The following is a 16094-nucleotide window of genomic DNA, read 5'->3' on the forward strand; positions in this document are numbered from 1 at the left end:
TTTTAGCATCTTTCATGGCAGCAGTTATGTTACTCGGCACATCATTTCAGAGGAGTTTCGCCCATATGCCCTATTTGGCTTAGTTACACACTGGCTTTCTTTCGATGTTGAATAACAAAACGATGGAAAGATAATATTTTCCCTTCATACTCTTGCGGCATTTTCTCAGGTATTTTGGTTTCGGTTCGCATGCTAAGCCCAAAACGCTTCATACACCTGTAGCACTAACCAACTCCACCGCTAAAGTATGTTAAGTTCCACTGTAGCGCTAACTTACGAGCATTTACATGAATGATTTTTGTATTAATTCCAGTGCCATTTTGACACTGTCCTTGAATCCATTTCAGTACGTCATCTTCTAGATTTGGCCATTTTGCATTCGGTCCTCTATTTGCACATATAGTCTTCCTCATTTTTTTGTGTTGGTGTTGGGCCGAAATGCCACTCAGTTGCTCTGTTTCCACATTTTCCTGCATATGCTATTACTTTCAATTTATAACCCGCTTTTTTCCATTACGTAATTAGCTATTAATAAAAATATTATCCTGTTACCGATAATACAAATCACCTTCAATTCAAGTTCACCGGCACCGTAGACTGCAATAACGGATTATAGGCTAAACAGTGTTCTGAGTTTTCGATGGCGGGGCGGGAGGGAAGCAGTGTTAGCAAGCTTGTGAACCCCCACAACAAATCGGTGCACTGCTGTTGCCAGTTGAATCCAATGCTGCCAAATAGCGCTTTCCCGCGGGATTGAATATATGGCTCTTTTAAATCAAACGCTGGATTTTTTGATATGAGTTTCGAGTATAAGACGCAGCTGAATTTTGGGGGCAATTTTTCGAAGAAAAAAGTGCGTCTTATAGTCCGTAAAATACAGTAGACGAGCTTTGATATTTGGGCAACAAGGTATTAGGAAAACGGTATTTACGATCTTTTGGTGTACCATCTGAAAATGAGCTATGCTCGAAACTGGTAAAATAAATAGAAATTATATTAAAAAGCAGCTACAGTGGACTATAATTACAAAAGTATGCGTATTTCACACAAAGAGAAATATTTTGACATCAAATATTAATTTAAGTATCAAAAGTTCTCTTCTCAAGGTATTTTTCTGGAGATTAGCCTTGTACGAAAGAGAAACTTGTGCTACAGAATAATAGTGACTATTGGGTTGGTAGATTGAATAACTAATAAGGAACTGAATCGAATTGGGGAAGAAAGAAGCTGATGGCACAACTATTCCTTCTATTCCTCAGAAGAATTTCTATTGTTGTAATGTTTAAACATTTGGTCGGTAGTAACTACTAACATCTGTGTACCTTTTTCTTTAAAAAAAAGTTATAAATGTTCAGCCTGTACCCATATGTACAAATTAATTTGTGATGTGAATGTATAACGACTCGTTCCATATCATTACGACTTATCGAGCACAATGATCCATGGAAACTGAAACTAACTAAGTAGGCTAATGCGAAGGATCGGTTGGTACGACATAATAGAGGGAAGCGCTAGGAGGTGGGAGACCAAGGCTCAAACTTAGAAAACAGTTTGAAATAGATGCTGGACCCAGAGACAAGAGAGTTGCACGGGGTGGCCTAGTGTGACGAGTTGCGTGAAAGTGGTCTACCGACTGAAGACAACCACACAACAACGACGACGACGTCATGAATGAAGTAGGTTTCGCGAGGCAGGTGTTTGTAAACTACCTATGTTTCTGGATCGATGAGGGTGGCCCTACCTAGAAAAACAATACTCATCCGTCTATAATATGTCCGTGCTGGACTTTTCCGTATGGAGTTACATGGAGATGTCATGGATGAATCCCCCGTGTAAACTGTGTCACTGTACGACAAACAACGGGTATTTGAGAGAGTGTGAAAAAAAGTTATTTAACATTAAATGCCCGTAATGAGAATGGCGGTCTATGAGCTTAATCTACAAGACGTAAATGTTTCATTTCAATAAATGTTTATTTCAATAAAAAACCTAATCATTCATATCTGACGTATAGTTCCTTACCTGAAAGTACCCAGTTTCGGATTCTTTCGCCTCTAAATAATTTGGCACAATCTGTAATCATCAAAATAGCAAGACGAAGTAGACGGGCCGTTTCGATCACATTTTTGTGATAATAGAGTGATCATGACTAGCATACATTAAACTGGTCATGAAAATGGTAAAAAAAGACGCACTGAACGCTGGTAGCAAGACAGAATCCTGCCTTTTAGTTTCTTAATTCTCATGCCAGATCACGAAGCCATAATGAAAGGTGACAGTGATTACTGTGTATGCAGAAGGAGTCAAACAGTTATCGTTCCCGCAGACTGATGGGCAAATGACAACAGAATGAGCTATACTCCGCGATATATTGAGCGGTATCTTGTAGCGTATTTGTGGATATGGGGAATTTGTGTTAAGCTTTGACAGTAAATCTGTGTGGCCTCAGTTATAATATACATTCCTGTCCATCCTTTCTGTGACTTTTATTCTCATTTACTACTACTTTGTAATAAATAATACCAGTTACTTTGAAGCTAACTATTGGAGCCGTTTTGATATTACATTGTGGCTCACATATTCTTTCGTAGTATCAAGCACACATATTCTATCATAGTATCAAGCGTATTGTACACAGATAACGAGTGTTCTTCAATGCGTTGAAACTGTACTCTCTGTGGGAAAGCTGTTAAGTGTCTGGAAAGGTACCAGGGCCATGTCCTATCAGGGCGACCGGACGACAAAAAATTAAAATGAGGACTTTTTGTGTAAATAGCTTGGTTTGGTGCGGGGCCCATTGAAATCGAGAGAGACGTGGACGTAATTATGTTGTTCAGGTTTGCTCGGCTGAATATTGCAGTGGACAGCCGACATGAATTAAGCCAACAGTCACTCTCAAACCTCGTTCTCACTCTAGTCAAATTTCCGTTCAATGTGTGGCACTTCACTTTGGACCAGCACTAAGACGCTTAAAATAATGTAGGACGATTTTGGTCGTTTGAAATGAGACTTCGAGGCAAACCGATCTCCTCCATTTGCCATTTCAAGTAAATCTCAAAGATCGTTTTCCTAACATAAAGGTTATTCTACGAATGTACTTGTCACGATGACAAACAAAAGTGGGAAAATGTCGTTTTCATTATTCGGCTAGATCAAAACCAGGTTTCGAACATACATGTTACAAGATAGGCTCAATTACTGAATTTCAGATTCGCCTGTTACGCAAACAGCTGTGTTTTGTAAAAACCGAAATATGTTTCAGCATCTTTGTGCCATCGTCATCGAGTACATTCATTTAGTTCTGTAAAGTGCTAGAATGTTTGAAGCAACAGTTGTTCTAACGAAATAGGCATAAAAACAGTTTTTGTTTGTTGTTGTTATTACCTTAACCTTTACATAGTTGGGTTATGTAGACACTCTGTAAATTATTGTACATTGGAAGCTTGTCATGTACAGTTTAATGATGTTACTCTGAGCTTGGCTGGCGAGTAAACAATTGAGCTGACTATCAGGTTCAATGATCTGGCTTCGCTCGCTGCTGGAGGTTCTATTTCTAAGAAAACTACGTTATGAAGATATTAAAGTATACGTGGTACGAGAATAAAGTAATGAGACTGATTTTTTTTGCAAGTTGTGGCAAGCCTGCAGGCTTGCGTACGCACAATATCTTTGACCTTGGTCTATAAGCTTCTTCTAGTCCAAGCGGTACATCGATGCAACTGCTCAGTCGTGAGTTGTGCTGTAATAAGTTAACACGCGTTTGTGTCTCTCGTCACGGAAATATTGCGCAACGGTATGCCATTTCTTTTTGGGTTAAATTGTGTGAAAACGGGACGACAACTTACGGTTAACTCCAGAAGGCTTTTGGGAGAGGAGGTTATGTCAAGAGCTGAAGTTTATCGTTGGCGTAAAATCTTTATGAAGGCAGAACGAATGTTGAAGATGAAGACTGCAGTGGATCCCATCGACCTCACAGACGGATGTCAGCTTGGCCAGGGTGTGTGAACTCATATGATCTGATCGTAGATTATCCCTGAAAATGATTGCAGAAGAACTGAACATCAATCGAGAAACGGTTCGTCTAATAATAACTGATGATCTTGGTATGACAAAGATTTGTGCAAAAATGGTCCTTAAAAATCTCACACCACAACAGCGAGAAACATAGAAAATGTGGCAGCCGATATGTTAGAGCAAACGGAAATCAATCCAGAATTGTTAAGCCGTGTTGAAAGTTGGTTTTTTCAGCACGATCCAGAGACAAAACGCCAAAGTACGCAGTGGTGCTCAAAGGGATCGCCCAGACCAAAACAAGCTCACATGTCAAAGCGTCAAAGTGAAATGCATGCTTGTGTGCTTCTTTGATTCCAAGGGAATTGATCATAAGGAGTGGTTGCCTCCTGGACAAACAGCTAACGAATATTACTACAAAGAAATTTTAGAAAGACTTCGTAAAAGAGTTCTTCGTGCCCGTGCCAACATTGCTGATAATTGGATTTTGCATCGAGATAATGTGCCATCCCATACTGCTCTAAAAGTACAACCATTTTTAACCTCAAAACAAATTTCAGTACTACCACAGCCACCTTATTCACCAGATATCGCTCCATGCAACTTTTTCTATTTCCAAGAGTCAAAATGGCGGCAAGGGACACCATTTTCAAACAACACAAGATGTCCAAAAACCTGTGATGAGGGTCTTGTAGGATATTACAGAAGATGAGTTCTAGAAATGTTACCACCAATGACAGAAGCGCTGGAAAAAGTGTGTGCAATCAAAATGGAACTACTTTGAAGGAGACAACACTAAACTAGACTAAAACGGTAAGCAACATTTTTCTTCACATCAGTCTCATTAATTTATTGTCGCACCTCGTAGCTTTATTAGTATGAAGCATAGGCGCAAACCAATTAGCCAATGAGATTATTTAAAAGTTTCATTTTAAGACTGATAAAAGTACGTTATTTGAAGTAAATATGGGAAAAATTTTGATTGGTTGATACGTTCCTTTTGCTGTCTTGCATTTTCCTAACAAACATTGCTTAATGTTATATTACGTTATTAAAAATATTTAAAAACTGATTTTTCAGTGTTCATGAGTCACAGCTCTTCGACCTTTTCTTCTGTGATTCTGACTGTAGCAATGTTAACTAATCGAACTGAATGCCCTTATGGATGAAATTCTTATAATTAATCTCATAAATTTATTGATTCATAAACTGCATAGCAAACTTCATACATTTAAATGATAAACTGAGCTTTTAATCAGAAATTTGCTCTCACATGGTATTTTTGCGATTTAGCTTTCGCAAAATTTCGCCTGGTAGGGTCCTCACCGCAGGAACAGCCTAGAGTTCTACAAATGCTAAGTACAGCCTTGGAAGCTACTATTGGTACAGGCACAAGATTAAAACTACTAGTGAGCCAGAGCTGGAGTTGAGTGAGAGTAGCTGACGTTCTCAGGAGACTGGTATCACCCTACGACTGCGCGCGAGCCGCGTTCTCAGGGCATCGGCACGCGGGCCGCGTGCAGCGCTGGTTGCCAGGTACCAGAGGCAGTGGCGCAGGGCAGCATGGGCGTGGCGCGGCGCTGCCGACTCACAGGTGGTCCTGGCGCTTGAACGCCTTCCCGCACATGCCGCAGACGTACTTCCGCTCGTCGCTGTGCGTCAGCTTGTGCTTGGCCAGCGCCGACGCGTTGCCAAACACCTTCCCGCACACCTGCAACACAAAAGTGGGGGGTGCCCCAGGGATCAGTGTTGGGGCCACTCCTGTTCCTTATTTACATAAATGATATGACTTCTAATATTACAGGCAACTCTAAAATATTTCTGTTTGCTGATGACACTAGCTTGGTAGCAAGGATGTTGTGTGCAACATTGGCTCGGTTTCAAATAGTTCAGTACGTGATCTCAGTTCATAGCTTGTAGAAAATAAACTAACGCCAAATCACAGTAAGACTCAGTTTTTACAGTTTCTAACACGCAATTCAACAAAACCTGACGTTTTAATTTCACAGAATAGGCATATGATTAGTGAAACTGAACAGTTCAAATTTCTAGGTGTTCAGATAGACAGTAAGCTGTCGTGGAAAGCCCACGTTCAGAATCTTGTCCAAAGACTTAATACTGCCCTTTTTACTATTCCAAAGGTATCAGAAGTGAGAGATTGTTCGACACGAAAATTAGTCTACTTTGCTTATTTTCTTTCGCTATTGTCGTATGGTATTATATTTTGGGGTAACTCTTCTCATTCTAAAAGGATTTTTTTGGTTCAGAAACGGACGGTGCGGGCAGTAAGTGGTGTTAAGTTCACGAACCTCTTGTCGACCTCTGTTCACGAGTCTGGGTATTTTGACATTGGCCTCTCAATACGTATATTCCTTATTGCCGTTTCTCGTTACAAACATTAGTTTATTCTCAAGAATAAGCAGTTTTCAGTCAGTTAATACCCGGCAGAAGTTATACCTGCATTTGGATCGGACTTCCTTAACTCTTGTGCAAAAAGGTGTGCAGTATATTGCTGCATCCATTTTCAATAAGCTGCCACTCGAATTCAAAAATCTTAGCAGTAATCCACGCTCTTTGAAATCGAAACTGAAGAGTTTCCTAATGGGTCACTCTTCCTATTCTGTCGAGGAGTTCCTTGATAAATTAAGCTGATTTTTATTGTATTGCTGATAGCGTTTGCTTAAACTTATATACTGACTTTTTTAAGGTTCATGAGCATTTATTTTTATCTGTTATTACATTTCTGTAGTAATTTCATGTACTGACACGTTCCATGACCTTGGAGAATTGCTCCTCAATTTGGTCCTACGGAACTTGGCGAGTAAATAAAAATTAAAAAAAGGCGTGGGCGCAAAACGCTGATAACACGAATCAACACGACACTACAGTTACCTAATGCCTTACTCTGTTCATCAGCAGTTGCGAGACAACGTTGAAATTGTTTGTGTCCTTCTCCTCCTCGGTCTGAGGCGTCGTGTTACGGTTCGCGGAGCTCCCAGCGTCGGATGTTCGAGTCCTCCCTCGGACATGAGTGTGTCTTCCTTAGCGTAAGTTAGTTTAATTAGTGTGTAAGCCTAGGAGTCGATGAACTCAGTAGTTTGGTCCCACAAAACCTTTCCATAAATTAAAATTAAATTACTTCTCCTTCTCTTCACTTTTTTCCTCCTACTCCACCTAGATCTAGAAATCTTCACTCGTGCTTAACTCAGCTTGCCCTTTTCTTGCACGATATCTGTTAATCGTTGATGACGCGTAACAGACAAATTCCATCGCAACAGACAGATTCCATAGTCATATAAAAAAGTATCCATAACTTAATACCTTAATAACTTTGAAACTATACTAGATATTAACAAATGGTTTTCAGCCCGCAAGTGATACGATAACTCAAAGTTTTTATAACTTCCAGGTGAAGCAATTTTGACACAAAATTCAACTTGAAAGCCTGATACGATATGGACTCCACAGGCCAAATCGGAGTGTGCGACCTTCTTCGTGCACACGACGTCCGATACTGAAGTGCCCGGAAACTCTCGAACACGGTATGGAAGGCAACTGCCGTCTCGACCAACTATTCGGGCTTGGCATACGTCATTTATGGAAACAGGTTGTGTCCTCCCTAAAAGTAGGGCGGGTCGCCCATCTGTTTCAGGCACTGACGTAGATAAAGTATGGCAGGGGTTTTCAATGAGTCCGACAAAATCGGTGCGTATAGTGCAAGAGAGTTCGAAATGAGACGATCAACAACGGACACTGTCTTGCATAAAGCGTTACGGCTATATCCTTACAAGGTGCAGCTGCTTTAGGCATTAAAGCTTACAGACAAAGCTGAGTGGGAACAGTTTGCAGTGAATTTGCTACACAAGATTGACGCAAACGACGACTTTTTGGAAAAGTTTGTTTCTTCCATGAGACAACAATTTCATGTATCACGCAAACTGAACTGTCGTAAAGGTCGTATTTGGGGTTCACAGCATTCTCATGTTACACTTGAAATGGAAAGAGAAAGTCCCAAGGTCAATGATTGGTGGGGACTGATGCACAATTGCTTCACTGATCCATTCTTTTCAACGCGTCTGCCGTCAACGGTGGTGGTTTCCTTGGCATGTTACAACAGTCTGCTGTGCCACAATTGTAACACCTGCAACCTGATGTCACATTCCAGCAGGCCGGGGTGTCATCCTACTGCTCCCTGAATAGCCGAAAGTTTCTAGACAGGTGGACTGGGAGAGATGATCCAATTCGATGTCCGCCGCGATACCCTACCTCACAACCCTAAGACTTCTTCCTCTGGAGTTTTGTAAAGGGTCTGGTGTAATGAACCAAGGTTAGTTACCTACAGGACTTGAAGGCACGCATTCATAATCCATTTGAACATGTCTCCTTGGAGATCTTGAATCGTACGTGGAGAGACTAGACATAATACGTGCCACAAACGGAGCACACACTGTCGTGTATGAACGAAGAAACAAAATTTTATGAGTTATTTTATCCTATGTAGAAAACCACTTGTTAATGTCTTGTATAGTTTTAAAAGTATTACAATCTCAAGTTGTAAAGATAATTTACGGACACCCTGTATTTCCGAAAAGCGTTCTACACAGTGCCCCAACGCAGGCTGTTCACGAATGTCACAACATACGGAGCAGGTTCCGGAATATGTGAGGTGCTCCAACAATTTCTAAACAATAGAATCAGTTACAGTATCCCAGATGACGCATTACCAGTATTGTCACACTGAGATGTGACAAGACTTCTCTTTTTCTCTATATACACACGTGATCTGACGGACAGGACGATCAGCAGTCTGCGACTGCTCGCGTTGACGGTGTAGTGTAAAGGAAGGTGACGTAGATGACAGACTGTAGGAGGATAAAAGATTACTTGGACTAATTTTTATTTGGTGTGATGTTATAAACGTGGAAAGAAAGTAATGTAAGTCAATGCAGATAAACATGAAAATCAATCTCAACGATTAAATATGTAGCCGCAACATTCCAAAACGACATGAAATGGAACTACCAAGTATAGTAGGTTGTAGACAAGGCGAATGGTGGACATCGGTTTTGCGGGAGAAATCCAGGGAAATGTAGCTCATCTGACAAGGAGAACGCCTATGAAAACTTGTACGACACACACTCTTAAATGGTTTTCGAATGTTTGAGATCCCCACCTGGTCTGATTACGGGAAGACATAGAAATAATCCAGAGGCTTGATGCTAGATTTGTTACCTGCACTTTGTCAATACGCGAGTATCACGTTAATGCTTCTTGAAGTCAAATGGGAATCTCTGGTGGGGAGAAGAATTCTTTTCGCTAAACACTATTCAGAAATATTAGAGAAGCTCCATTTGCGACGGACTGCAGGGCAATTCTGCTGCCAACAACGCACAACGAAGATGAAAGAAAACTGGGATCGTATAAAAGTATAAAGATAGTATTTTCCCCCCACGCCATTTGAAAGTGGAACAGGAAACGCAACGTCACGTCGTACCATCCGCAGTGTACTGTGCTTGCGGAGAATGTATGTTGATTAGATGTAGATGGAGATGTAGATCCTGCCTCAATGGCCCATTGTTTCATGTGGAGAAAGACATTATTCAGTGCATTCTTTCATCTTGTCATGATGTGGGGTGGTTGCAGCAGAACTGCCCTGCAGTCCGTCGCAAATGGAGCTTTCTCTAATATTTCTGAATAGTGTTTGGCGAAAAGAATTCTTCTTCCAACCAGAGATTCCCATTTGACTTCAAGGAGCATTTCTGTAATACTCGCGTATTGACAAAATGTCGGTAACAAATCTAGCATCTGATTACAAGATGAGTTGTCTATGTCTTGAATATGTAAAAAGCAAGGCCACGCGGTCAGAGGCGCCTTGTCACGGTCCGCGCGGCTGCCCTCATCGGAGGTTCGAGTTCTCCCTCGTGCATGGGTGTGTGTGTGTGTCGTCCTTAGCGTAAGTACGTTTACGTTCGATTAAACAGTGTGTAAGCTTAGGGACCGATGATCTCAGAAGTTTGGTCCCATAAGATTCAAATGGTTCAAATGGCTCTGAGCACTATGGTACTCAACATCTTAGGTCATAAGTCCCCTAAACTTAGTACTACTTAAACCTAAGGACATCACACACACCCATGCCCGAGGCAGGATTCGAACCTGCGACCGTAGCAGCCCCGCGGTTCCGGCCTGTAGCGCCAGAATAGCACGGCCACCGCGCGCGGACGGCGGTCCCATAAGACCTTACCACAAATTTCCAAGTAAGAAACAAGAATTTATATGTAATACTTAAACGTGATACGAAATGAGACGATCACGTAATATCCATGTCACGGAAGGCGAAGGGAAAGCTTAGATTTGTTGGAAAGATTCGGGGCTGGCTCTGAGTACTATGGGACTCAACTTCCGAGGTCATCAGTCCCGTAGAACTTAGAACTAGTTAAACCTAACTAACCTAAGGACATCACACACATCCATGCCCGAGGCAGGATTCGAACCTGCGACCACAGCGGTCGTGTGGTTCCAGACTGCAGCGCCTAGAACCGCACGGCCACTCCGGCCGGCAAGGATTCGGGGAAAATACAACGTATGGGTAAAAGAAATCACGTGGAAGACCCTAATGCGAACACTTCTACAGTAGTTTTTAAGTGTTTCGGAGATCTTTCCAAGTTGGCAAGACAACGGGCATCTAACAAATGCTGCTAGGATCGTAAAGAGATTACTGTGGCTGAAACGAAACTGTGACGGAAAAGCACGGGTTCCTTAAATGAAAATCCTTGGGATTCTCGCGTAGCCCTGTTGCGTACATGTAGATAACTTGTATCCGTACATCGTCAGCAACAATTCTTTCACGGAAGCTAAAGAGATCACACAATAGCAGATGACCAGCTGACAGCTCCCTGAATGCAAACATTAGTTTGTATTTGAGTTGGTGAGACGACACAGTTCTGAAAAACGTCTCTACTAATTGTGAATTATGGAAGTTCAGAAAAGAATATAAACTAGTGTTGTAAAACTATCGTGAGCTACCATAAGTGAGGGCAGAAAAAAAATGGTTCAAATGGCTCTGAGCACTATGGGACTTAACATCTGAGGTCATCAGTCCCCTAGAACGTAGAACTACTTAAACATAACATCCATGCCCGGGGCAGGATTCAAACCTGCAACCATAGCGGTCACGCGGTTCCAGACTGAAGCGCCTAGAACCGCACGGCCACACCGGCCGGCAGTGAGGGCAGACTCCGGTAGTTTTTCATTTCAGGCCGTACCCGCATTACCTGTACGTTAGGTGTGTCGAACAGCTATCTGGTGTTACCCCATAAAGTTCGCTCAGTGTTCAAATGGTTCTGAGCACTATGGGACTTAACTACTGTGGTCATCAGTCCCCTAGAAGTTAGAACTACTTAAACCTAACTAACCTAAGGTCATCACACAACATCCAGCCATCACGAGGCAGAGAAAATCCCTGACCCCGCTGGGAATCGGACCCGGGAACCCGGGCGTGGGAAGCGTGCTCAGTGTCTTACTAGATTCTTCCAAAAACCAGAAGCGGTGAACCGATTACAAGCTGAGGGAGTATGGAGTGCAAGGTAACCTACGGAACATATTTGCTCTACATAGTTGTCCTCCGACCTGTTACTTAAGAATTTTTAGGAAAACTGAGATTTTCAAACATTCCTTCAATACTACGTCGAACTGATATAGAACATGATTCTATTATTCATAGCCGGCCGTTGTGGCCGAGCGGTTCTAGACGCTTCAGTCCGGAACCGTGCTGCTGCTACAATCGCAGGTTCGAATCCTGCCCCGGGCATGGATGTGTGTGATGCCCTTAGGTTAGTTAAGCTAAAGTAGTTCGAAGTCTAGGGGACTGATGACCTCAGATGTTAAATCCCATAGTTCTTAGAGCCATTTTTGTTATTCATAAAGAACATTCGCATTTATCAATAATAACAGGAAACTCTTGCCTTTGATCACAATGAAAAACGTTCTGTTAAGTACGAAAGAACAAAAATAACTATTTTTTTTTGTATGTTGTTGCATGTACACTTTCCTCGAATCAAAAGTCATCACTTGGTTACATAAAAGTGCAGAAGTTAAGCGATCAGGTAATTTTTATTCTGTAATTTATATTCTGTAAGGCTATAAAATACACAATGGACTAACACAGAATAGTGCGCGGATCTAATTATGTGAAAAAAAAAGTCCTCTCTCTCTCTCTCTCTCTCTCTCTCTCTCTCTCTCTCTCTCTCTCTCTCTCTCTCTCCACATTCATTTTTGTTTCTTTCCCTAGCAATGCTATCGATACTCCTGCCATTCACAACGTCATTTATGAAAAGTGCTAAAACTACTAAGTCGAAGTTTTGGTAGGGCGCATCTCTAATATTAAAGAATGAGAAATTTTATCAAATTTCAGCTATTCTCGTGGCTGTCGCAGTCGTAATAGTATGCAGGTAATTACCAAAGTAAGTGTAGAAGTAAGGTCACGTAACGCGGGTTGTTCTGCGTACTACACGAACGCGATAGCTGGGCGAACCGGGCCGTTCTCCTGAACAGAGCAAGGTGGATGGAATTCCGACGTACGGGAAACAGCAGTCAGGAGCAGCTGCGCGTCGTGTGACGGGTTCGCACGCATTCCGCGAGCAACGCGACACAGGAGCTTCCCCTACAATGGTCCCCGGGGTCGGCGCTGCGCGGCGCGGCGCGGAACGCAATTAAAATAATTCGTTAAAACAGTAGGTGGCGCGCGCAGCGGCCCCGGCGCGGCGGTCGGAATCCGTTAATTGCGAGACATTAGCGCACGGCGCACCTCGCCGTTTTGTGCTCCGCTCCTCGTTAGGGAGCCGAGCTGTGGCGTCGGGCCGCCCGCGTCTCGCCGGGAACTTCCTGCCACTGGCGCCACAGCACTGGCGCCAAAGCGCATCTCACCTGCAGCGAATTCCGCTCTCGAAATACCACTAACATTTTGCAAACGACTGAAGTGATGCTATTATAGCGGCACCTCGCCTCACAATCACTTCTCCGGAATACACACTGAAGCGCCAAAGAAACTAATATAGCCATGAGTATTCAAATACAGATATATATGCAAATATGCATAATACGTCGCTGCGGTCGGCAACGCCTGAATAAGACAAATGTCTGGCGCAGTTGTTATATCGGTTACTGCTGCTACACTGGCAGGTTATCAAGATCCAAATGAGTTTGAAAGTGGTGGTATAGTAGGCGCACGAGCCTAGGGACCCAACATCTCCGAGGTAGCGAGGAAGTGGGAATTTTCCCGCTAGACCATTTCACGAGTATACCGTGAATATCAGGAATCTAGTAAAACATCAAATCTCCGACATCGCTGCAGCCGGAGAAAGATCCTGCAAGAACGAGACCAACGACGACTGAAGAGAATCACTCAACGTGACAGAATGGTAACCGTTCCGCCAATTGCTTCAGATTTCAATGCTCGGCCATCAACAAGTCTCAGTGTTCGAACCATTCCCCGAAACATCATCGATATGGGCTTTCGCAGCCCGAAGACCCACTCGTGTACCCTTGATGACTGCACGACTCAAAGCTTTACGCCGCGCCTGGGCCCGTCAACACCGACATTGGATTGCTGATGACTGGAAATATGTTGCCTGGTCGCACGAGTCTCGTTTCAAATTCTATCGAGCGGATGGACATGTACAGGTATGGAGACAACCCCGCGAATCCATGGACCCTGCATATCAGCAAGGGACTGTTCAGGCTGATGGAAGCTCTGTAACGGTGTGGGGCGTGTTCAAATGGAATGATAAGGAACTCCTGATACGTCTAGACAGAACTCTGACAGGTGACACGTACGTAAGCATCCTGTCTGATCACCTACATCATTATCGTTCACTGTGCATTCCGACGGACTTGGGCAATTCCAACAGGACAATGCAGCTGTGGTATTATTGCCAGTCGGCATCGTTCAAAAATGGTTCAAATGGCTCTGAGCACTATGGGACTTAACTTCTGAGGTCATCAGTCCCCTAGAACTTAGAACAACGTAAACCAAACTAACGTAAGGACATCACACACATCCATGCCCGAGGCAGGATTCGAACCTGCGGCCGCAGCGGTCGTGTGGTTCCAGACTGTAGCGCCTAGAACCGCTTGGCCACTCCGGCCGGCAGCCTGCATCGTTCAGGTACCAATTTCCGCCCTTGAAACACCTGTAACAAATCATAAATGCTGGACCCCTCTACTCCACCTCATGACCACAAGTTCAAAATATAAAACGCTGTTTTCCTGTATATGATAACCCCACGATTTATCTTACTTGTATCGTAGTCTACATTTCAAGTAACAGTAATAGTTTATAAACAACGAAATCGATGCATATGAAGTTCCCCAATCTCTGTTCAGTATCACAACTTAAACAACTAAAGAATGATGCTCCCGTGTCTGTATTTATCAGCACTGCTATAAACGCAAGGAACAAAGACTCCGTCGGTGTATAGCTGCCGAAGGGAACTACTTCACTTTGAAGGGGAAAACACTGAGGTTTCAAAAAACTATGGTACGTAAAAAATCAGTCTCATTACTTGTCCTACACACCTCATAAGCTGTCGAGTGTGAAGGGTTAGTGGTAAAGAGTGTGTGTGTGTGTGTGTGTGAAAACTGAAAGGTTGCGGTATCGAATCCTGGTCGACCTTCGGAATCTTGCATTCTGTCTTTAAGCAAGATTTGGAGTCCACGTTAACCTGTAGGTCCCCTTTCTCCGGTTGGATAAATGGGGTAGGTTGAGGAGACGCCAAGCTGCAGAAATAGTGTCCAATTGAAAGACTTGGACTAGGCCGTTATAATAATAATAATAATAATAATAATAATAATAATAATAATAATAATAATAATTATTATTATTATTATTATTATTATTACGTTATGTTCATTGGTTTTATACATAACTGAGAGGAATTTTTTTACATGTTACAATGGCTACATTCTGTTTATGTTTTAGTAAGTAATTTGTGTATATCACAATACAAAATGATCAAAGTATGAATAAATTTTATTATTGTGATGATTATTATGTTTATATTTATGGTGCTCCAGTCTTTCACGATCACAATCTCAACATTTCAAACACTGTTCTCTTACATGCAGGGTCTATGTGTGTGAGGTCATCAACGCGCATTCACCCTGTATTGCATTTGCAATAGAAGTACCAGTAACAGTTTATACATGGTGTACGTTATGCATATAAACTGCTCCTGCCCCCTCCCCTCCCTCTTTTCTTCAATGCCACGACTTGAGAAAGTAAGAAGCTCTTCTTCTGCATGTACTTACTTGACGCTGTAATGTTGGTGCCACCATGCATCTTTTCTGCGCCGTATTACCCATAGTACATACCAGAAACAAACAATTGCGATGTCGATGACGGAAGTTCTGTGCTGTGCGCGGTTTTGCTAACGCAATTCTGGCGAATTTCACAACTGTAACGTCTCGTGACTTTCAGCTTCCCCAGTAATTCATACTGGAAGCGACATAGATGAGATGATGCTCTCATTACTTCCTGTCCCAAAATAATTCATTCTGTAGTTTTCCCTCAGCGTTCCTGTTTTAAACCAAATCTGTGGGAAAACGCACACATCGCAGCAGTCAAAAGTATGTGTGAATACCTTATATTCACTTGCACTTATAAGGTGAAAGAAGACACTCAGTCTTAGGACACCATGATTCTGCTGAGCTCTGTTTGTGGTTATCTATGAATTATTCTAATACCTTACTTTGTGAATGTTGATAGTGAAAGATAGAACATAACAAGGAAATTGGAAATTTGTGGTGAGGACTATGGGACCAAACTGCTGAGGTCATCGGTCTCTAGGCTTACGCACTATTTAATCTATCTTAAACTAAACGCTGAGGACAACACACACACCCATGCCCATGAGAGGACTCGAAGCTCAGATGGGGGAGCGGTGCGAACCGTGACAAGACTCCTTAGAGCTCACGGCTATCCCGTGCGGCTACGCAACAAGGAATGAAATATGAATTGTGTAACACATTTTTCCTCCACACTAGGTCACAGAGCTTCAAAGGTCTCAACATTCCGACCAGCCTGTCTA

The 16094-nt window shown here is 42.6% G+C and overlaps 1 protein-coding gene across 2 annotated transcripts in view; it reads right to left on the reverse strand.

Moving 5' to 3' along the window:
- The window catches only part of LOC126338532 (serine-rich adhesin for platelets-like), a 2400280-nt gene that overhangs the window by 541807 nt on the left and 1842379 nt on the right, over positions 1-16094 (reverse strand). For both annotated transcript variants that reach the window (XM_050001562.1, XM_050001561.1), the window contains exon 6: positions 5604-5722. In XM_050001562.1, the coding sequence (XP_049857519.1) occupies positions 5604-5722 (119 nt within the window). The remainder of the gene's footprint in view (positions 1-5603; positions 5723-16094) is intronic.

Source organism: Schistocerca gregaria, chromosome 1, assembly GCF_023897955.1.
Source record: "Schistocerca gregaria isolate iqSchGreg1 chromosome 1, iqSchGreg1.2, whole genome shotgun sequence".
Classification (NCBI taxonomy): domain Eukaryota; kingdom Metazoa; phylum Arthropoda; class Insecta; order Orthoptera; family Acrididae; genus Schistocerca; species Schistocerca gregaria.